This window comes from Kogia breviceps, chromosome 1 (assembly GCF_026419965.1).
Source record: "Kogia breviceps isolate mKogBre1 chromosome 1, mKogBre1 haplotype 1, whole genome shotgun sequence".
In the NCBI taxonomy this organism is placed as follows: Eukaryota; Metazoa; Chordata; class Mammalia; order Artiodactyla; family Physeteridae; genus Kogia; species Kogia breviceps.
This window is the reverse complement of record NC_081310.1, coordinates 8,485,570-8,509,274: the sequence shown is the minus strand read 5'-3', so window position 1 is coordinate 8,509,274 and position 23,705 is coordinate 8,485,570. Positions and strand designations below refer to the sequence as shown.

Below are 23,705 nucleotides of genomic sequence, written 5' to 3'. Positions count from 1 at the left end.
ACTTCAAGATACTGTATTTGTTTCCCCCAAATCTACTGAAAATTACTACCATTGAATTTTTCAGGTTGTCACACGAACAGAAAAAGATTCTCATATAGTTGCTTTTTCAGATGAAATGGTACCATGTCCAGTGACTACAGATATGACCTTACAACAGGTTTTAATGGCTATGAGCCAGGTAAGAAACTTTTTTACGTTTACTTAACGTGTATTATATAAAAATTTATTGATGTCATTCCTGATATTAATAAATTTGTGAGAACAAATTGTTTCATCTCAACTTTCTCATGAACACAAAATCAGAAATATATTTACAAGCTTTGGGAAAGCCTATATATTGGGTCTAAACAAAATAACCTATAAAATAGCATTTTTAAGTATTTAATTATTTCAGACATGTCAGTACAGAAATGAGGGCATTTTCTGTATTCTTATCCATGTTTTTTTTCCGAGTTAGATCCCAGCAGGTGGAACTGATTGCTCTCTTCCAATGATCTGGGCTCAAAACACAAATACAGCCGCCGATGTCTTCATAGTATTCACTGATAACGAGACCTTTGCTGGACATGTCCATCCTGCCGTTGCTCTGAGGGAATATCGAAAGGTAAGATAAATTCTAATATTCTTTCTCACCCCAAATAAGATTCAATTCTCAAACATCCACTATATTTTTCAAAAAATGATACTGAAGGTAGTTCTGTACCTTTGTATAGGAATATAACACCAGTTCTGGAAATAAGGAAGTACTGCCTACACATATATAATTTATTTCAACCAGTTCCATACATTTTAATATCCTTTGCAAACAGTATTTTTGATAATAATCAAAATTTTTGTTACCTTAACTGTAAATTTTTAATGATTCAGTGTGCTCCTTGAAAAATTAAAGTATCATTTCTGAGTTTTGCTAAGGATTACATAACCTAAAGCAAAGCTGTAATCCGGGTTTTAAGCTTTATGGGTATTTCCGTGTTCTAATCAGTGCTCTCTAGTTGAGCTTTCTGAAATGAGGGAATTGTTCTATATATGCACTATCCAGTATGAAATCTACCAGTCACGTGGCCCGTGGAGCACTTGAATTGTGGCGAGTGTGGCCAGAAGTGGAAATAGAGCTTGAAGAAGAGCAGTGGTTCTCAAAGTGTGATTTCCCTACGAGCAGCCTTAGCACCACCTGGCACCTTGTTCGAAATGAACATTCCTGGGCCCCATGGGAGACCTGCTAAATCAGGAACTCTGGCGTGGGACTGTGTTTTAACAAGCCCTTCCGGGGATTCTAATGTATGCTTAAGTTTGAGAACAAGTGAGAGAACGGAATTCGGAGTCAAGACAGCCTGGGTTCTGAGTCCTGGGCCTTTCTCGTTGTACTAACTGTGGATCCAAGTGAATTATCAATATTTAACTGATACATGTCATAGTAGTATATCACTACTGTGATATGTGCCATAGTAGTTAAAAGTACTACTTAGCTTTTAGGGTTGTTATAACAATTACATTAGATAAATTGCCTAAAGAGCTCATCGTGTCTGACATAGTGCACACTCAGTGATTGTTGGTTTTTCTCAAAAACTCAATTATTTTAGCCTGAAATCATAGCTGTAGAGAACAGGTTATTACATGCGATGTATATGTTATACATAGCAAAGTCATAAACCAAAAATCGACAACCCCGGGGAACTGTTTCCTTACATATATCCTTACATATTGCGCCCGGGTTGGGCTGGTAAAAATGTCACGCCCCTGAACATCCCGTAGTCTCGTAAGTGCGCAGTCCCGGTGCCGCTCAGGAACGTGTTCTGTGCCCGTAAAATGACTAATAACGATCGAACAAAGAAGCAGGAATTTCAGGCAGGTTCTCGACACGTTTATTAACCTTCTGTTCTTCTGAAGATCACAGAGTCTGGCCCCAGAAGATTGAGATTTTATGGAGGAAAAACAAATTGGCTTTGTAATGAAAAGCTGTGGTAGAATTTAAAGTGTTTTAATTTCAGGTTAAATTTTGCTTACATACTATTTTTAAAATATTTTTGATCTTTTCCTACAGAATATGGATATTCCAGCTAAGTTGATTGTTTGTGGAATGACATCAAATGGTTTTACCATTGCAGACCCAGATGATAGAGGCATGTTGGATATGTGTGGCTTTGATACTGGAGCTCTGGACGTGATTCGAAGTTTCACATTAGATATGATTTAATCATAAGCACCAGCACCGTCTAAGAGGTCCATTGCCATCAGTGATCTCGCTAATACACCGCTACTTCCCAGCTAATCTTAATCCAATGAAAGACAGTAGGATGATGGTATAGTATGTGCATAATGGAAAGTTTACCTTACAAAAAAAAAAAAGGAAGGAACAATAAGATGAGCCCAGAGTTCTTTCTGTCTACTAAACTAGCTCTTGGGAAATAGCTTCAGAATACACTGTAGCCCCCTCTATCTAATAGAGAACTTCTTGTTGAGAGACTGTAAAATAGTCAAACAGTTTTGCTTTGGTGAATAATCACATTTGTACTTAAGAGAGAGCCAAAAGTGTAAGTAGTTCCACATCATGTCACTTATTTGAGAAATGCCTAAAGTTTTCTTAAATGTTTTCATTGGTAAAGGACAACTTTGATAATGTCCAAATATTCTGAAATGCACTGGACCATGTAACTGTGATGGAATATGAAACTCATTTGTAAACTTTTATACCAAGGAGGTTAAAAAAACAAACAAACAAAAAAACAAAGACATTTGATTATGAATGAGTTTTAAAAATTCCTCTAACAGTTTTCTACAGTCACATAAATAGCAGCTTTCTCAGTCAGTGAAAAAGATATTTTGTTTCTGTGGTTTAATTTACACTTGTAGAATTGTTACCATTAACCAGAAACATAAGGGAAACCCCTGAGAATAGATCTGAAGTTTATGTCAGCTGAGGAAGTCTATTTTGGTTTGCTTTTGTTTGTTTATTGCTGTGAGTGAGGGACATGACTTGACAGTTTCCTCTGGCTTATAACAACATAGCCACATGTAGGCACACTTTTTTTTTCATTCTCTTAAAACAGATATTTCAAGCATTTAACTCCCCCCATTCATAATCTGAAAGTATGACAATTAAAATCTCAAACATAGCCAGATTAGCTTTTTCCTTACTTTAAAAATATTGCTTTAATTACTTTTATCTATTTTTTTAGCCAGTTATAAATGGGTTTTAGATATTTCTAATTGTAAACATGTTAGTGGCCTCCTCTCTCTTTGTCCATTATTCATCTGTGGCTTTGTCCATTATTCATTTGTGACAAAACATTCTTTTTTGATAGTATAAAAATATAATAAAGCAAGGTAATAAAGGCAATTTTTGTGTGGCATATTATCACTAACCAGTCTGTAAGAAATTAATTTTTTCTATTTTATTTGTATATATTAAACTTCCTGTTCATTATAAAGTGCATTATTTTCTTGAGCAAGTATCCCTTCTTTGTGGGGAGGTTGAACTGCCAGTATATTTGCTCATAATTATATCATGGCTGTCTTAAGATAATGTGCACATAAAACTTCAGTTTTTATGTATTGTTCTTTAAATGTATTTAAAGATTTACTGGGGATTTATAAAGCCCTTCTCAATATTATATGAAAGTCAAACTAGTAAATGTAAATTATACTTTCACGTGCTTGGGGGTTAGAGGTTTTATGTTTTGCGGGGCAGGGGACTTAAGTAATGTTAAAGTTTGTATATTGTCTTCTGTTTCATGAGAAATTTGGGCTCTGGGCGTAACAAGACAACGTTCCTTTCAAACTTATTTGACATATTAATGCTGGCCTTGTCTGATATGTAGCTCTTCCTTCAAGGCCACTGGTAGCAATTTGTAAATATTATGATTTACCTGATTTTTTTGTCAGCAAAGCTAGTAGCACTACTACCCCACCCCCCAAAAAAAAATACATGGCTTCTGATATCTTTGTTTTTTTATCCTCTGTCAGGCATTGGATTTGACATGTTAGCTACTTTGATACATTAAAATTTATGTTCAGATTGAATTTAAAGTTTAAAGAACCTAACAGAATTTTGTAATAGTACTTGAATTCTTTAAGTAAACCCAAAATCTTCTTAAATTAAAAATTGTAACATGATCTAACTTTTTATTCCTAATAGAAATGTTAAGTGGAATATAGTATAAACGTTTATTTCCTTCAGTTAAACACTTTCTATATTGTTTTTAGACAGCTATGTTCAGGAACTAATATTAAATCCACCAGAGAAGTAAGATTAGATGTGACTTTTTTGAAGTCACATAGATAAGTCTATTAAATGGTAAGATTTGAGAAAGAAAAAACTAAAAGCCAGCACTGAAGGTAGCTTTATTTTCAAATCATGGAGCTTTCGAGCTGGAAGAAACCTTAGAAATTTAAAAGGTAATTGTTTGAGTTAGGTTAGGGATCCATGGTCTGAGAGAGTGTGACTTTGGAGCCCTAGATCTAGTGGATCTAGAAACCTTGGTCTCTTCATTCCCATTCCAGTGTTCATTTCCCCACAAAATGGGAAGACATTGACTTACAAGAGTAGGTGATTAAACAGAATTATTCAAGACTTTTATCTTTTTAGGTATTAGGAAATAATGTATATACGTGATTGCTTTAGGAGTAGAAAAACAGAACTTGTGAACATGTATACTTCTGTAGTTCATAGTAACCCTCAAGCACAATTAATGTCTTAATTACCTGTATTGCTATATAACATAGTCATATAGAAAGAATAAAAAGACTTTACCTCATTATGAATAAAATGTACTCAAGTGATAAAGAAGTTTTATTTTCTGAATTACTTCTAGCATTACTGCTGATTAGGAAAATGTTGCTTCTAAAAAACAATCTTGAGAAAAGTAAACTTTATTTCCTAGAAAATATGTAAATATTTTCAGGATATAGTTGTAATTAGTAAAACAAAACTGAATCTTATGATCCTACCCTATCCCTGTTAGTTGAAATTTCTCGGAAATTCCACTTATTAACACTTAGGTATTATTTAGTTTAGTAACCATTTTAGGAAATATTGGTGAGGAGGACACTAGTGCGTGGGATTTGTGCCCCTCTGGAGCCTCTTTTGCTTTATCTAACTTAATGTGTGACTGTAGACAACCACCTTAACCTGTGTGCTTCAATTTTGCTATCCTTAAAAAGTAACATATCTGATGCTTGGATCATAGAAGAATCAATGATTTTTTATCTGTATAAAACTTGAAATTGGGAAGAAGGCTTGCAAAGAAATTAGAACTTTTTAAAAAAATTAAAAACACTTTTAATAAGATATATGTTTTGAAAGATAAAATGTTTTAGAAAAACAGCTCAGTAGGCTCAATAATTTTTTTAAACACTCCTGTTCTGAATGGGAAAATGTGGAAGAAAAATTTTAACAGTAAAGGTAATGACTAAAGAAGTCACTATTCTCTGATAAGAGAAAGAAGGAATATATTCCATTAGATAGATCAAGAAAAACTAACTCATACTCTAAATGAGAAGATGGTCTTACAAACATTTGCTTAATCTTTTAAAATAATAGGTAAATCTACAAACAATAGAATATCAGTTAATCAGGATTTTTTTCTGCAAAACAATTTAAAATTATTTTGGAAATTTAAGATAGAATTTCTGAATAAATTTGAGGATCTGACAAGTAAGAAACATCTTTAGAAGCACAGTAAAGCTACATCTAAACAATAATTAAAGGGAAATGATTGTGATCACTTATTGGACTTATTTCAATTTGACCTAAAGATGATATACCCACAGATCTCTTGATGAGTCTCTTACAGTTAGTAATCACAAATGAAAAATTCTAGTCTTGTAATACCACAGACTTGGGTGATTCATTAAGGCTATATCCCCTCTAGGGAAATGTCAGATAGCTTCAATGTAAACATGCACAAGGGAGAATTACAAAAAAGATAAGTTAAACTATTTCATTAGTTGTATGCGTTTAATTTAGTATATATCCCAGTTACTTGCTCCCTAGTCCCTTATTTGTTGGAAGATTCCTTCTATACCTTTTTTTTTTTCTCTTTTAAAATTCCTTTCTTCTGACATTTTTGTCTTCTGTTTTTCTAGTCCTGCTGTACCTGAGTAATAAAAGAAATGACAGGAAAGTCACCCGTATTTAGGTTTGGGATACATCTTGCAGATTGCTTTTTGTTCCATATAGATTTAAGTTCATATTGTTTTCAAATTAATAATGGGCAGGTCTCCTGGAACAATAATTAAATTGATAAATTCTTTCCCCAAATCAAGTTATATTGTATACCTTTTATATTAGATGTTTGCAGAAATTCTGTGGCCTTTGAATAGGATCAGTTATTCAGCCTTTGTTTGCAATTATAGATGTACCTAGCTCTTAGAAAAAGCACTCTTTGAAAAATAAGTGAATACTCTTTCAGAAAATAGCATGTCTCAGTGCTCATATTTTCATAATTTATGACTACCCACAAAATCTTTGTCTACCAGATACTTCTCAGAGCTTATATATACATGGCTTGTAGCATAAAAGGCCTTGTAAATGACATGTATCCACATTCAACATTTTTTTAATTGGTGTGTTTTATTTGCTTTTGAAAAATTATGAAGTTAATTTAAAAATTAATCCTATGGTAATATTTTTCATGTAGAAAACTAATAATGCAGTTAAACTACTATCTGAATAGAATTATAATAAATGACACATTTTCCTAAACCCTGAAAATACCAAATTATATAGGAAATTGGTAGAAAGAAACATAAACTTAGGAGTTAATTCCAAAATTCAGTTACTAAAATTAAGGTGATTATTTTCAATGAGAATTAATTTTGTAAATACAATGAAAAGATGTTTCTGAGCCTAAGGAGATTTTTCCCTTTGCTTCTATTTAATTTAGCACCACCATGTGTCATATTAATTTTATGAACACAAGTGATAATATACTTCATTTTAAAATATATTTAAATTTCTCTGCTTTTAGAAGTTATCAGAATCTGTTCGTGAACAAAAGAAATAGTAAGTTAGCTACACTTCGCTGGCTTCACTTAATGAATACTTGGATTGTTAAGTGTAGTAAATGAGGTTAAAGTCTTGCTATATATCATTACCACATAATTGATGGAGTATTATATCAATACAATCATTGTATTGGAACTTCTGTTTAAATTACTTATTAGGCTTTATTTGCAATGTAAACTGTTTAGAATCCGTAGATAGCCAAATTAAACATATTATACAATTAATGAATAGTAACCAAGAAAAAGTGTTTTTGTTCACTATTATTCTAAAGATGGACTGCTTGCAATTCGGTATGGTATGACTAGACGTAACTTGTAATGCATTCGAGATATATTTTCTTCCTTTTATTGCCAGCTTCTGATAATGAAGAAATTCTCCAAGAGATGAGATATATGAAATCATCTTTTTTAAAAAAATTGAATGGGGAAGAGGTATTATAATCTAGTTCTAAACTGTCTATTTGCTTTATATAAAGGCTTTGATTTCCATATTTGACCACTCAATAAATATTTAAATTATACATACTAATGGCTGCATAGAATAAAATTTAAGTATGCAAGAGCCTTAAAGTGAAAAAAATGAGCCTTCTGACTGCCTTAAAATATGACTAGCTCTCCAACACAGGCATACGTACTTTGCATAGGGTCTGTTCTTTAAGTAATGCCTTAATAGTGTCAGTGTTTCTGAAGTATAGAACTCGAAAGGTATTTTACAGCTTTCTCTTTTACCTAAAGAATGGAAATTTAATTATTAAGTTTTAAAACCTGATTGTACATTAGTTGTTTAAGCACCCGTTAACAGGATAATCTAGGGACACTGATGTGTTATACATACATGACTGTTAACATCAGTAATATTTTGTGGTAGTTTAAGGTTTTTTATTGTTTTATATAACATATTATCCAGGAAGCTGGACTCTGTAACTGATCTCCAAGGACCAAGTTGCATATTTAAACACTCTGAATGAAAAATATAGTTGTACAGTTCCAAAAATGATTAATTTTTTAAGGGAATTTTTCAAGACAAAAGGCAGATATTTTGTTTCAAGCCTACCAGCAAATTCATTCAAAGAAGTGAATATAGTTGTAAGACATTGCGACTATTGCAATAAAAAGTATCCAGGCCAGTGATGTTTAATTACATTCACATTTTTACATTCACTTTGCCTTTCAAAGCAGGAATATTTTATAAAAATGAGAGAAAACTTTAAATTGTCAAGCTGGTGCTTAAAAGTATATAAAGTTCAATTTACGACAAGTCCCATTGCAAGGGAAAAGGGCGCTGAAAGGAGGGGCAGGGCGTTTCCTGGGTCTGTGTTGATCACTTCGTTGAGTCCTCCACGTCTTCACTGTAAATAACACGCCTAGCAGTGTAATGCTGCTGGTCTCTGATAGAAAATGGATGGAATACTCATGTATGAAATCTATTTCATGACAAGACAGTTTTCACCAACACTGTGAGATCTGGACTCTCCTTTCTAGCCCTGCAAAGCCCCACACTGGATAAATCGTTTTAGACATGGAGTGCGGGTGGGCACAATGTGAACTGTTTCTGGTCACTTGTATTATTGTAAAAATTGATAGATGTACCAAATAAACTCTATGCACATCAAGTAATTTGTCTTTCCAATTCTTTAAAGAAGAATTTTAAGGTTATTATGTGCCTTATAAAATGTCTGTCTCTTAGCAATCTTATAATATTTGAAGAAGATGAAATTAAGGTTTGACCGTTAATATTGGTCTTAAAATGCCTCTACTTGTATATAACTATTATTGAATTATTTAAAATATGTGGTTTGGGATTCTTTTCCAATGGATATTAACTATAGGATCAAAACGACTGGATTTAATAAAAGTGCATATTCTTAAAGAGTTCAAAACAGGATTCTTTTGTGAAAAAAAATTCAAAGTTGCCTTTGGGAGTGGGGGAGGGATAAATTAGAAGTTTGGGATGAACATACACACACTACTATATACAAAATAGATCACCAACAAGGACCTACTGTAGAGCACAGGGAACTCTACTTAATACTGTGTAATAACCTATAAGGGAAAAGGATCTGAAAAAGAATGGATATATAGATCTGTAGCCGAATCACTTTGCTGCATACCTGAAACTAATCCAACATTGTAAATCAACTATACTTCAATAAAAATTTTAAAAATAAGAAAATCAAAGTTGCCTTTGGGAAAAGTTAACACCAAAAGCAACTATGCAAATAAAAATATTTAAGTGCCAATTTGCAGAAATTTCTTTTCTCTGAATTCCCATAAAACTTTCATATTAAAAGTTCTAAGATCTGAGCTGTAGGTTATGAAGAAGAGTGAGAACAAGTTACATATGAATATACCCACCAAGACTTTGAACATTTGCTCGATTTTATAGTTCTCCATTTAAAGATGACAGTGAACAGCTGTATGGAGAAAGGAAGGTCACAAACTACAGTGGTTGGACCCTTGAACGGCGGTCGGTTGAATCCGGGCACATGCAGAACCTTGGCTGCAGAGGGCTGACTATAAATTATACCTGGATTTTCAAGGTGGGGGTTGGGGCCCCTAACCCCTGCCGTGTTCCAGGGGTCACCTGTATACATTTCCTCATAGATGAAGAAAACTAAACTTAAAAAAACTTTATTTTAAACCTTATCAAAAAACCTTGCCTTTAAAAAATATGTTCAAATGGTTTTTTTAAAAATATTAGTAAATAATAAAATCCAAATATATTTTAACAAATGACCCCTTCTTTTCTCAGCAGCTTTTCAGCTTCCCAATTAAATATTTTGGCAATTTATGTGTAAGTTGATTAGTGATAAAGTAAGGAAACAAGTGGCCCATTTTTAAAATATTAAACAGTATGTCTTTCAGATCTTACCATTAAAAATAGAGGACCAAAAAAAAAAACCCGATATCATTACTTTTCCTTAAACTAGTCATGATTTTCTTTCTAACCTGTGGTTTTGGAAAGAAAACAGAGCTGCTGAAGCCCCTCGTACCTAGCTTTGCCTTAGATTTATATTATACTATATATATATGCATATATACTTTTATCTAGCTGTGATTTATGCTGTCATGGACTGAATGTGTCTCCCCAGAATTTATGCTGAAACCCTCATCCCCAGCACCAATTATATGAGTTTTTCCACTGAGAATCTGTTACAGTCCCCTATCAAAATCTCTTCCTGTTAACCCTCGGCTTTGTAACGAGCCCCTGCAGAGCGAGTTAAATCCTCGGTCAGCCAGGATCGGCCTGTCATCGCGGCAGCTGCTCAGACGCACAGACTGTCCCCTCCGGACCTCACTTCAGATGCCAATCTCAGGTCCAGGTGGTCGCCTGTGCTTCTCCCAACCAGATATAGACGGGATTCCACCAACCCTCTCCCTCCCTCCTTGGGTTTGATCCGTTTGCTAGAGCAGCTCACAGAGCTCAAGAGATAACATTTTACTTTCTGGATTTCCAGTTTACGATAAAAGCCTCTCAGGAAGAGCCAGTGGTAAGAGAAGTATAGAGCAAAGTATGGGGAAAGGGGAGAGATTCCGTGTTCCCTCTGGACACTTTGTTCTCCCCCAGTCTCCACGTTTTCACCAACCAGGGAGCTTCACAAATCCCGTCCTTTGGGGTTTTGACCGAGGCTTCATTACACAGGCAGGATTGATTAGCCATTGATGATTGAACGCAATCTCCAGCCCTTCTCCCCTCCCCAGAGGTCGGAGGTAGGGCTGATATTTCCAACCTTCTCATCACAAGCTTCCCCAGGCGACCAGCCTCCATCTTCAGGGGCTCTTTCCACAACACACCTCATTAACATAACCAAAGACAATTTAATCTTCTCACAGGAAATTCCAGGGGTTTCAGCTGTGTGCTAGGAATGGCACGAAGACCAAATATATATTCAACATAAATCGCAATATCACACGAGGTAACAGATTTCCTCTACTCCTAACAAAGAGTTTACAACATAGCAAGCATGCATGAATGTTGCATCATGACATAATGCGAAATAAAGGGCTAAAGGAACGCCTCCACTGTTCCATTCCAGTTGTAACTTATCACGCGAGAATGAAACAGTCCAAATTCTTGCTTTATCAAAGGTCTAACGACAGCTTAATAGACCATGTAGGAAGCATCATTGAGGGCAAATGGCAAAAAAAGCCCCCAGCTGTCTTCTGCAGGACTATCCCAGATTCTCTGATCCATCTTGACCAGAAAGCAGACGCTCACCGCTTTTCTCTTTTTTTTTTTTTTTTTTTTTTTGCGGTACGCGGGCCTCTCACTGTTGTGGCCTCTCCCATTGCGGAGCACAGGCTCCGGACGCGCAGGCGCAGCAGCCACGGCTCACGGGCCCAGCCGCTCCGCGGCACGTGGGATCTTCCCGGACCGGGGCACGAACCCGCGTCCCCCGCATCGGCAGGCGAACTCTCAACCACTGCGCCACCAGGGAAGCCCTCACCTTTTCTCTTAAAGTCCATCTTCCTCCCACTTCTGAGGAAGAGTTTTCTCTTCCCAGCATCTGGTAATCTGCCCCGTGTGACTCTGTGGGATCAGCTAGAATTCTGAGTCACAGAAACGAAGAATATCTACATCAGAAATTACTTTAGGGACATTCAGTTTAACCTCCCATCCAATACCTGGATCCCCTATGGAACATTTGCAACAGCTTCCAACACCTTCTGGAAAGCAGAACTCTCCACCCCACACTATAACTCAAGTGTATTTCTGAACTGTTTCAGCAGTTCATCCTCATACAACGCTGAAATCTTCCTCCTCTTAAATTCTGCCCAGAAGTGCCGTTTTATTCTCTAGAACTACTAAATCATCAGAGGAATAATGTGGTTTTTCTAAAATGAATTTCATTCCATCCTACAAATTTAATATACTTCTTTTACTCTAGAAGCACAAAGTGTGAAGGCTTGTCACAATACAGTACAAGGATATCCCTGCCGAGTTCACAACTGCAGCCTTACATTTTGCAGAGAAGGCACCCATCAGCACTCAACACTGAAAGCTAGAAAAGAAAAGGCATTAACTCCTTCTGAATACAATACAGAATAAAGAGTCCCAAATGCTTACCTTCTAGCTCTTGGTTGTAAAATTCATCTATAAATTCCGAATAAAACACATTATTTCCTTACCTTTGGATACAACTCTACTCCTTCAGTTTTAAATATCACCCATTTTACTCAAGAATTGGCAAATAAGAAGAGGTTTCCAGCGTGATTTATTGTTCACAATTTTTTACAACTTTTTCATGAAGATAATTCATATATTTAAAATACACTCAAATATTTAAAAGGCATTATCACTTTAAATACACAGTGACATTTCACTCGCAGAGTAACGAGCACGACATCACTAAAATTCTCTCCTCTTACTTTTTTTTAGGTAACACTGCTGAACCAGTGGAAGCAACCTCCCTTCTTTGTGAAGCCTGTGAATGTCAGTTGCACCGCCAATAAAAGTTCCATTGACAAATATTCTTGGCACCTGTTGGGTAAACAAAAGATCAGATAGCACCTGGGTGTCAGAAGTATAAGGCCATTCACATGACGCTGATACATATTCCACTGTGAGTGCTTTTATGGGCCAGACATACACGAAGCTCTTTGACTAATTACCTATTTAAACGTTACAACCCTTCAGGTAGGTATTATTTTGGAGGAACAGGAGGCACAGGAACTTGCCCAAGATCACAGTGACAGTAAATGACACAGCTGGGATTTAAATCCAGGCCCATCTAACTCTCTACCCCCTCCTCCTCATCGCTATGGCACATAAAAGGCAAAGTAAAGCAAGCTCTAATTATTAATAATGTTTAAGTGGTTCTTTCTTACCATTGTTTACTAAAGAGGAAGAGTACACTATCAACTCCTTCCAGGCACATATAAACAAGAAGGAAAATGGCAATATTATCTATTTTTCTTTTGTTTGTTTGCTTTGGGTTGCTGGGGCGTTTTGGGTTTTTTTCTGGCCGTGTCACGCACCATGCAGGATCTTAGTTCCCTGACCAGGGGTCAAACCTGTGCCCCCTGCGGTGGAAGCATGGACTCCTAAACACTGGACCGCCAGGGTGTTTTTCTGATAATGCATATTATGGGAAAATCCACAGATCGCAAGGATCTAAAAACATGGAGCCCGAAAACACTCTTATTAGCACAGAACATGAAGACCAACCCTTGGTCTTCACTGTTCAAGGGAGGAAGGAAGGAGGCTTTCATCTTGAAAAAGCCCCAGGAGGACCTCAAAGATGCGTAGACCAGCACTCACGGCAACACCATCACCCCTCCCATCTCTCTCTCTCTCTCTCACACACACACACACACACACACACACACACACACACTCACACACTCACACACACGCGCGGCAAAAATAAAAATAAAACAAATGAACTCTGTTGTTTCCTAGTCTATGAGTCTGGTGTCCAGATCTGCCATTTCTGTATCAATTAAGATTCTCAGAGTACGTCTGGCTCACTTTTCCCATGGTGAGGGCACAGGCCTGAGGGGACCCAGCTCAGTCCCCACTTCGGGGCAAAGCACCACAGTGGCTGCACTCACAGTTCTTTCACCGGTCATTTTGTGAAGAGCGTCTTGAAGCTGGCTTCCGTGTTCAAGCGTGTCCAATTCCACCACTTTATAGTTTACATTCATGTCGTGGAAAAGTTTTTTTGCCATCGTACAGTAAGAACAAGAAGTTTTGGAGAAAATCACCACGCAATTATTAGAAATGGTTTCCTGAAGGAAAACAAACCAGAACAAAAAAAATCATGTGAATTCTAGACATTATCTTTCAGAAAGGAATCATGATACAGTAGAAAGGGTATGGATTTTGGAGTCTCACAATTCAGGGCTCAAACTCAGTCGCCATCAATCTGTTTTCTCATCCGTAGATTGAGGACAAAGAAACATTATTAGGAAAAAAAAGGATGTGACAGGTGCAAAGTGTTGGCAAAGAGTAATAACACCAATAAGCACAGCCAGGGCTTCCCTGGTGGCGCAGTGGTTGAGGATCCGCCTGCCGATGCAGGGCACACGTTCGTGCCCCGGTCCGGGAAGATCCCACGTGCCGCGGAGCGGCTGGGCCCGTGAGCCATGGCCGCTGCGCCTGCGCATCCGGAGCCTGTGCTCCGCAACGGGAGAGGCCACAGCGGTGAGAGGCCCGCGTACAGGAAAAAAAAAAAAAAAAAAAAAAAAGCACAGCCAATTCATATACAGCAGACACTTCTGTGTGCTGACACAATTCTCAACACTTTACTAGCTCACTTAAACCTCACTACAAATCTTGAGACAGGTGCTATCATCACCTCCACTTTACAGATGAGGAGAATGAGGGAGAGAGGAGGGGAAAGAACTTACCCCTGGTCCTCAGCTGAGAAGTGGGAGAGCTGGGATTTGAACGCAGGCAAGTCTGATGCCACAGCCCAGGTAGTTAATCTCTGCTATACTGCTTCTCAACTATTCAGAAGGTATTCAGGAGTTAACTCCTTACCTTCCTTAACTTTTTTTTCTTAATTTATTATTATTATTTTACCATCTTAACCATTCTTTGCCTTTTTTTTTTTTTTTTTTTTTTTTGGCTGCACCGTGCAGCTTGCAGGATTATATCCCCCACCAGGGATCAAACCCGTGCCCTCTGCAGTGGAAGCGTGGAGTCCTAACCTAACCCCTGGACCGCCAGGGAATTCCCTTCTTTGCTATTTTTAAAACTGGAATATAACTGATTTACACTATTATATTAGTCTCAGGTGTAGAGCATGGTGATTCGATATTTTTACACTTTACAAAATGATCACCATTTCCTAAACGTTCAGTGGTGAGAAATGATGTATGATTTCTCTTTAAAATGTAAGGCTTTCACTGATACAGATGTAAACAACAGCTTCTCCTACCCCTCAACTTCCACTCCTTCTTGTGTATCTTTATAGTAAAAAAAAAACAAAACAAAAAAAGTCATTACTGTTTTGATAAGGTCTTCCCACAGCGTTGTTCCTGGAAATGCTACTTCCAGAAAGACTGATTCAATGGGTTTGAGGCAGAGGTCAGAAGCTATTTTTGAAAAACCTTTCCAGATGATTCTAACGATATCAACCTGGTTTGGAAGCTACTCTCCAGGCTTTTATCACAAAGACCCTGAGACTCTGCTATGCATCTGTGTCACCAGTGAAATTTGTTGAGCTTTGTGTTCCTAGACATATCAATGCCCAGGTACTTCAAGAGTCTCTGAATGGACACGTCTGGCACCTAGGCATCTGCCTAGGCTGTCCTAATGTGGGTTATAAGCAGCACCTTCAAGAAGACCAAAAATCAGAAAGTAGAGCACCCAGGCGAAGTGTTTCAGAAGTTATATCTGCTCTTGGGTGTCAGAAGGGTTCTAGGTCAGTGTCTAGGTGTCTGCAGATTGGTCTATTTTTATGCTTTCTCTCCTGTTCACTCATAATATTTACTACAGAAGTCTATCTCAGGGAGAGCCAGACACACCAGAGATGTACTACTGAACCCATTTTATAGATGAGAAAACTGAGGTTGAAAAGTTCACAATACTGGGTGGGATTCCACCCAACCTGTCCCAACACCAAAGCCAGTGCTCCCTCCTCACTGTGCTTGCTGCCTCGGGTTAGAGACACATGGACCATAATTCAGAGAGAGAGGAACCCCTGGCGGCTGAGCCGTAGTACAAACACTGATGGAGAGATTCCAAAGTGAGCCGAAACTCAAGGTGACAGTGTCCAAGTTTCCTGAACCTTCCTTCTCACCTTTTCTCAACCTCGTCCTTGCTAAATAGTTCATGGTTTTGTATTCTTTTTTTTTTTTTTTTTGGACCGAGTCACGCAGTATGCAGGATCTTAGTTCCCTGATCAGGGATGGAACCCGTGCCCCCTGCAGTGGAAGTACAGAGTCTTAACCACTGGACCGCCAGGGAAGCCCCCCACCCCACCATGGTTTTGTATTTGTATTTTAAAAGAGGCAATCCCTCACTATAGGTCTCCAACATTACTGTTATATTCAATGGCTGTGGGTGGATACTTCTGTAGCCAAATAAATTAAAGGCAAAAATGTTTGTGTGAAGTGGTGTTTGGTGGTGAGGAGCAGACAAATGAGTGTGTCCTGTGGGCTACAAGGGAACAAAAACATACACACAAGAGGAATTTTCTGAGGCCGACTTAACTGGGCTTCACACTGCAAGCAAGAGAAAGACAAGAGAACACAGCAGTGCACAGTATCCTTGAAAGGATCGGTCATAGAGTAACTACTGCAAACGGGTTCTGTATTAGGAAAAAAGCTTCCCAGACCAGAAGCAAACACTATCCCTGGGTAAGGGCAGCCTGACTGGTGTCAACAGTAGACCTGCGTTGGGTGAGATGGTAAGAGCAGCCAACGTCATAGACCCAGCTTAGGCAAGAGAAGGCTCCATTGAGAATAAATCTCATAGGGACTTCCCTGGCGGTCAGTTGGTTAGGACTCTGCACTTGCACTGCTGGGGGCACAGGTTCGACCCCTTGTTGGGGAGCTAAGATCCCACAAGCAATGCAGCATGGTCAAAAAAAAAAAAAAAAAGAAAAAAAAAGAAAAAGAAAAATTAATCTCATAAATTCTGACTAACAAAATGATCTAGAACTTCTTTGTCACATGCATGACTTTGATAGCAGATTTAAAAGTACATAATAACTTAGTAATTCATTTGCTGTACTATGACAGGTTTGGATACAGAATAAGCATATTGAATGTGTAAGACAATTCTTTTTCCACCAAGGAAACTGTTTTCCTACATGTCCCACATCACTCACTTGGATCTGATTCATGGGAGTAGTTGCTGTGTTCCCCAAAGATGACGATGTGCTGTTCCCCATCCTAAAAGGAATTTTAAAAGGCAGTGCAGTTTATTAAACATTAAAGACAATATATCAGATGAGATCCGTTTGAAGAAAACCCGATATGCTAATATATATCCAAACTTATGAAAGAGAAAAAAGTTTTACTTATTATCAGTATAAAACATCAGTTTACAAAGCATTTGTTTACTAATATCAAAAGGGCCTGTGTGCTTCTCTAACTAGCCTCCAGAACAGAAAAAGGAGGTTAAGGGGTGCAGGGGTGGAATAACACAGAAATCTATTTGTCTTATCAACTAAGAAAACACGTCCTTTTCATCTCAATTCCAGCATTTAATTATCATCCCTAAACCATCTACTATTTGCATCTACTCTGGAAGCAGGAATTCCAGTAGAACTCTCATAAGACAATGCTTTCTTGGGTACTAAGAGAGGACGTGGGAGGTACATTCTGAAACATCATCCTCTTCTCTACCAAAGAAAAGAGAAAGCTTCTGGAAGGCACTTTTCTCCAATTCTAGTCGAGAAAGCAGCAAGTGTTCAATAAACGTTTCATTGATGAAGTAGCCACTAGCCATGCCACATTTATGGAGCACCTACTATGTGCTAAACAGGCGAAATGCCCCTGGGATACGTATCACTGGAAGAACACAAAGAGCCCCAAGGGCCTGTCAAATAGTTACACTATGTGATCTGCACCTTCCGGGAGGGGTTCTCTAGTTTAGCATAGAAGGTTAACCAAGAGTTCCTGGAGTCTTGCGAAACTGGTAGGAGTTACCAGATCAAGGAATTAGGAAGAAACTCCCAGACAGAGGGATGGATGCACGGATAGGCGAGCAGATAGGACAGCCCCGGCCAGCCGCGCGGGAGTGAGGCGGGCAGAGCATCCGTCTGGGCAGTGGGTCTCGCGCCGCAGGCCTGGGAGCCGCGGGTATTCACCGTCCTCGCTCGAGCCAAGGACGACTTCAGCATGAATAGGCAACCGTCCCATCTTCAAAGACTTGGCGATTTGGTAGAAAGCGCCACTTTCACTTCCTGCCGCAGGGTTGCCAGATTTAGCAAATGAGAATGAAGATCGCTCGGTTAAATTAGAATTTCAGGTAAACAACGAATAACTGTTTAGCCTACGTATGTCCCGTGCAATATTTGGTGTACACTTGAACCAAACCATTAGTCGCTGTTTATTTGAAATACCAATTTATTAGAGCATCTTGTATTTTAGCTAGCAACCGAGGGGGAGGAGAGGTACAAGCGAACAAGACTCAGGTATTTGCAACCTGAGAGTCACGTGATCCTTAAGTCGATCTGAGCGCTTAGGGAACATTCCCTCCCCGCCTTTCCCGGGCCCCCCGCCCTCCGAGGGGTCTCGGCACCTGCATCGACTCAGGGCCCACCCGGCACCCGGGAAGAGCCGCCCCGCCCACCGCTAGGCCTCTGCGCCACGCCCTGACGGTGGTGGTCGCGGCGCCCCTTACCCAGACGCCGAAACTCCCGCTGCCCCCTCGAGCCGGCCCGCCGACCTGCTCCCGCTCCGGACAAACCGCGTCCCCACCAGTGCTGCGCGGCGCCAGTACATGGCCGTGGCGCTGGGCCACCGCGAGTAGACGCGCCGGCGACCGCGACCCGGGAGACCCCGCCCCCGCCGGGCTGCCGGCGCCGCCATCCGCCGGCCCTACCCCTCTAACCGGCACCCCATCCTCCCGCCGGTTCCACCCCCGTTCGACGGCCCCGCCCCCTTCCCGCCCCCGCAGAACCCGCCTCCGCCCACCGGACCGGCCCCCGCTAGCCAGCCCCGCCCCCGCCGGCCGGCCACGCCCCTCCGGGCTGCCCGCGCGGGCGCCGGTCTCTCTGTGCGGCCGGCGGGTCCTCCCTGTCCGGGCGCCCGAAGAGCTGGGTCCCGCGAGTCCCCGCCCACTTGGGAACAGCTGTCGGAGTCCTCGCCGAGGCCTCACCTGCACGTCTTGAGGGATCATCCAAGCCCCGCACCTGTTCCTTTTAGTCCAAGCCCCGCACCTGTTCCTTTTAGGGTTAGGGACGCTCAAGAAGGATCACAGGCACGTGGAGGCCGTTCCTGGGGATTGTGGCCAACATTCTGACAGAACGGAGAAGAAGAATGAGTGCCCGACGCGGAACCCAAGTGCCTGGGCTGTTTACATAGGAAGGCAGCGTCAGCGCAACTTCCTCTCGGACAGGTTTTTGTGTTGGTGAAATCAGAGCCTAAAGATGTCATCTCAAAATTAGGCCGTTGATCGAGAACTCATATAAATCATGGGAATATTGGATTTTAGAAAAAAAGCCATCCAATTTAGAACGTTCATTCCAAAGAAAACAAAGATTGTGTTTTCAAAATAAAATTAGAAAATAAAACTTAGAATAGCCCAGGAGTGTTCCCTATGGCTTTGAGTGCTGCTAATGACAGGATTGTGTCAGTACCGGTAATAGTAGCCCTTTGTGCGTGGCTGTATAAGAAGAGGTGGGTCGGCCTTTATTTACTAAGGACGTTGAAATCTATTTGTTAAGGTCAAAGGTCAAATAAATGGTAAGTCTAAAATTCTAAACAATTATTAGAAAAATTCAGACCTTTTTTGATCCTTCATGCTCAATTAGCTATATTTAATATTTAGTTCTGAGAGTTCTTTCCCTGCTTTCAAGTGGGCCATGTTCCATTACTTCATAAAAGGATGAAAATTGGTTGCCAAAACAAATACCCCAAAAGGTGTGCAGTCATTCTTCATAAATCCAAAATTAAATTTAAAAATGAAGATATGTTGTTATCTACAATGTTGTGAGGTTTTGTGGTTTTGGTATTTTTTTAATCAAAAGACAGCTATTTAGGAAATTTACTGTATTTTTTTTGTTTTGTTGTAGAATTTTACCGTATTGTCTCCAATTGTGTATTGTTAGGTGAAACAATCATGTCACAATTTAATTTTAAAATAGTACAGATGGCCTATGTTAAGCACAGAATTCACGGGACAGATTTTTTAAAAGGGGTTCCCAAATGAGAGTATTTCAGACAAAAGTGTTATGCCTGAATTAAGCATGATATATTCATCATCTTCAACTGCTTTGTACTTCTTTGGGTAGCTACAGAAGTGATGATTTTTGGTCATAATTGTGATGTCTGCAATGACACATGAAGATGTGGGCTGTTCATTTATGTGTGAACATAATGGGGGATGGCCAGTATAGGTAGATCAAGAACATATTGGTAAAGACAGCCTTAGGCGTTCTACAGTATTTTTTCAAGATTCAACATGGTATCAATGAAAAGAATTGACATATCTTTGAATGTTCTTTCAAACTCGTTTTTAATTCTTTAAATTGTCAGTTAAAGCTCACACATTGTGTTTGACATCAAGAGCAGGATTTTCCACTTCCTAGCGTTGAAAGTCTCTCAGATCAGTAAATGATGAGATCTTCTACTTGAAAGGGCCTTCGGGGAGGTCCTCTAGAGTGGGTCCAACCTGTGGATCTTAGACATCTAGGAACCTTGGAAAATGCTTCCTCCAAAGAAACTTTAAAAAGAGCGTGATTGTGAGCCCTCAAGGATCAGCTGTTGTATTAGTTGTTTTAGGGCTGTTGTAGCAAATTCCTACAGACTTAAAGGACAGAAATCTATTCTCTCACAGTTCTGGAGGCTACAAGTCCGAAATCCGGCAGCACTGTGTTCCTTCTAGAGGCAGCTAGAAAGGGGAATCCATGTCCTTCCTCTTCCGCCTTCTGGTGCTACAGCTGCTCCTTGGCTGTGGCCACATCACTTCAGTCTCTGCCTCCTTCTTCACGTCTCCTTCTCTGATAAGGACCCTTGTTATTCGATTTAAGGCCCAGCTGAAAAATCCAGGATGATTTCATCTCTAGGTCCTTCACTAAATTACATCTGCAGATTCAGTTTTCCAAATAAGGTAACATTCACAGGTTGCAGGGATTTGACCTCCACATTTTGGGGGGGAGGACCATTTTTCAACCTACCACATCTAACACAGCCTAGAGAAAGCCTGATATTTCCCTGAAGTCTTGTGTATTTTGTTAAAATCCTGTGAATTTTGCATTGTGGTCATTTTCTGGAGTTGTTTTCCTGCATTACTTCATCCTTTATTCACTCAGCCTCTGTTCTGGACACACGATACAGACAAGGTTCCTGCCCCATAGGAGATAACACTCCATCTTTTCAACAAATTGTTGAACGCTGTAAAGTTGTAAACGGTGTATATAGTTCATGGTTCCCAAAGATGTGTCATATTTTTACTTTGACATCACTGTTAAGTACTCCCATTTGAAAAGGTAAAAACAAACTTATGTGTGCCCATGCATTGTCTTAGCCTGAACAGTGTCTCCCTCTTGTGTTTTTCTCCCCAATAGACTGCAACTCTAAATTAAAACCACATTCGTTTAAAACCATGACTGAGATTCATTGTAATCTTTAGGGCATTATAGAGTTTCTCATTCAACAAGTACAAAAAGTACAACACATTATTCTTTCACAGGAAAGCTTGATAAGCACTCTCTGCTTTTTCAGACAACACCCAGTTTTCCAATGCTCTGACATCAACTGGGTGTTGTACATTTCCATTTACTTCTGGCGCTAACTATGTGGAGGGGGCACAGACCTCAAACGTCAAGGGCTCAGTCCTACAAGACTGCTTCCACTTCAGACACCAGCCACAAAGGGGTGTCCAGGCTGCCCACTTCTTCCTGGCCAGCTACAAATTTGGGTGTTACTACGACCTCACCTCAAGTGACTAAACAAACAAACAAAATGCAGGAAAGCACTGTACTTACAAAAAACAGTTTTATTATGAAGGATACAAACCAGGAACAGGTCAATAGAAGCGTTGGGAGCGGCTGGGGGAAGGTTGGGTGCAGAAGTCCAACATTCTCGCCAGGAACACAACCCTCCCAGCAAATCCACCTGTTTACCAGCCCGGAAGCTCCCCGAAAGAAATCTTGTCATTCCAGAGTTGGTATCAAAGTTCCATTGCATGGGCGTGGCTGATTGGATCACTGACTTGGTGGGACTCAGGCTTGCCCCCTCCATTGCGATGTGTGTCTGGGGGGAGGGGCAGGGGGCATTGAAAATCCAACTTTTAAGCCCAGCGAGCCCCTCCCTTGAAACTAAATATGGGACGTCAAGAATAACTTCATTAACATAAACTCAGTTATGAGGGGAAGGGACTTGTTATGAATAACAAAAACCCTTCAATCACTCAGGAAATTCCAAGAGTTTTAGGAGTTTCCTCTGTGCCAGGAACCAAACCGGGGACAAAAGCCAAATATATATATATATATATATATATATATATATATATATATGTATGTATATATATATATATATATATATATATATTTTTGATACCACAAGGACCTATGTGATCTTTTTGGAAGAACCCAGGGATAAGCCATAATGAATAGGGATGTCAAATGTTATTTAAGTTCTTATACTCAGAAGGCATATAGTTCAGGTTCCTAATTCAAGAATGAAATGAATAAGAAAATACCTTGGATAGGTAGATTAGAATATCCACCAGCATAGTAAGATGAGAAAGAATTATGTCAAGATTTATTCAGAATTTTTAAGTGTCAAACTGAAAGATATTTACATGCTCTGAGCCCAGAGAACAGGGGAAAGAAAACCAGATAGGGAGTATCTTATAGCTATATGGAAGACTTGGAATTCCTTAACCAAGTATGCCCTGGACATACTTATGAAGGAAATGAAAGTTATATCATGGATTAGGGAAACTTTTGTTAAAGAATGTGGTACCTCTACCTCTTCAATTTGCTGAAGAATTAGCATCCAGCGGACTCTAATGAAAATATTTATTTAGCTTTTATTTTTTGTCAAGCACTTCTTAACTTCTGTATCATTTCTAAATCCCTAATATGTGTGTTCTTAAGTCTCTGGGTCAATAGACTGGGAATGATAAGAACAAAAATATTTCCTTTTGAAGTGTGAGCAAATTGTTTTTTAAAATCCTGGGTGGCCTCACAGATATAGGGGACCAAAGTTGTGGTTACCGGTGGGGAGAGGGAATCGGGGAGGGGCAAGATAGGGGTTGAGGATAAGAAGTGCAAACTACTATGTATAAATAGATAAGCTATAAGGATATGTTGTACAGCACAGGGAATATAGCCAATATTTTATAGTAACTATAAATGGAGTATAACATTAAAAATTGTGAATCACTACATTGTACACCTGAAACTTTCATAATATTTGTAAATCAGCCATACCTCAACTGAAAAAAAAAAAGATCTCGGGTAGTCTATAAGCCTTGCACTAGACAAATTAATACCTCTGATTGCCATCTGGTGTTGAACAAACAGCTTTTGTGATAGATGTTTCCTAACCTTTGCATTCCGAAATTTTGTCTTTTCTCTCTGTCTCCATAGAGGTCACTATTGCTTTGCCCTGTCCTATTTCTTTGCTGAAGAGGAGGCTGAACTTGTATTGTTACTGAACTCAGATTCAGCTGCTCGCTGCTCCAAAGTCAATAATCCGAGAGGCAAGTGTCAGTAAAAAGGAAAGTTGCTTTCATTAGAAAAGCCAGCAATCTGGGGAGAAGGTGGACTCGTGTCCAGAAACCAACTCTGAAGATTCCGCTCAGTCATGACCGTTTTTAAAGGGAAAAATGGGGGAAAGAATCTCAGTGAATCATCAAGGCAGGAGGCTGGGTACCGCATCATTCTCCTCTGCATGCAGACTGGCTGACTCTCTTTTCAGACGTTATCTTGCCCACATGATCTGCCTGCAGGATTCCTTAGGAGGCCTTTGTGGGGAGAGAGCTAATCATTCTTTAATTATTTAATTCTTCATTCTTACTTCTTTTTATCCAGGAAAAGAATTGACAGGTTAGGCAAGGCATGGTGTGC

General features: G+C 39.4%; 2 protein-coding genes across 7 annotated transcripts in view; one reads left to right on the top strand and one right to left on the bottom strand.

The window, feature by feature from the left end:
• Nucleotides 1-8,618, top strand: part of RO60 (Ro60, Y RNA binding protein) — a 29,804-nt gene extending 21,186 nt beyond the window's left edge. For 2 of the 3 annotated variants that reach the window (XM_059041456.2, XM_059041466.2), the window contains exons 7-9: nucleotides 65-178; nucleotides 458-604; nucleotides 2,042-8,618. In XM_059041456.2, coding sequence (XP_058897439.1) covers nucleotides 65-178; nucleotides 458-604; nucleotides 2,042-2,194 — 414 coding nt within the window. In that variant the 3' untranslated portion in view covers nucleotides 2,195-8,618. The remainder of the gene's footprint in view (nucleotides 1-64; nucleotides 179-457; nucleotides 605-2,041) is intronic. The other variant, XM_067027544.1, reaches the window with a different exon arrangement.
• On the bottom strand, nucleotides 366-18,562 carry GLRX2 (glutaredoxin 2). 4 transcript variants are annotated; one of them, XM_059041610.2, is made up of 5 exons: nucleotides 18,308-18,520; nucleotides 16,788-16,851; nucleotides 13,561-13,737; nucleotides 12,376-12,487; nucleotides 366-586 (listed from the first exon to the last, which is right to left on the bottom strand). In XM_059041610.2, exons 1-5 carry the CDS (start codon nucleotides 18,493-18,495, stop codon nucleotides 540-542), a joined length of 588 nt encoding a protein of 195 aa, XP_058897593.1. In that variant the 5' UTR covers nucleotides 18,496-18,520; the 3' UTR covers nucleotides 366-539. The 4 variants fall into 4 exon arrangements, with proteins under 4 accessions (XP_058897593.1, XP_066883664.1, XP_066883661.1 ...); XM_067027563.1 differs by lacking the exon at nucleotides 366-586 and adding an exon at nucleotides 11,520-11,556 and having other exon boundaries at nucleotides 18,308-18,519; XM_067027560.1 differs by lacking the exon at nucleotides 366-586 and adding an exon at nucleotides 11,960-12,008.
• Between the last annotated feature and the right edge of the window lie 5,143 nt (nucleotides 18,563-23,705).

Coding starts and splice junctions, on each gene's coding strand:
- GLRX2 (XM_059041610.2), bottom strand. CDS start 18,495: ATGGCGGCGCCGGCAGCCCGGCGGGGGCGGGGTCTCCCGGGTCGCGGT. Junction 12,488..13,560: donor AAATGACCGGTGAAAGAACT/GTGAGTGCAGCC, acceptor TTTACCCAACAG/GTGCCAAGAATATTTGTCAA. Junction 587..12,375: donor GCAGTGTTACCTAAAAAAAA/GTAAGAGGAGAG, acceptor ATATTCCCTCAG/AGCAACGGCAGGATGGACAT.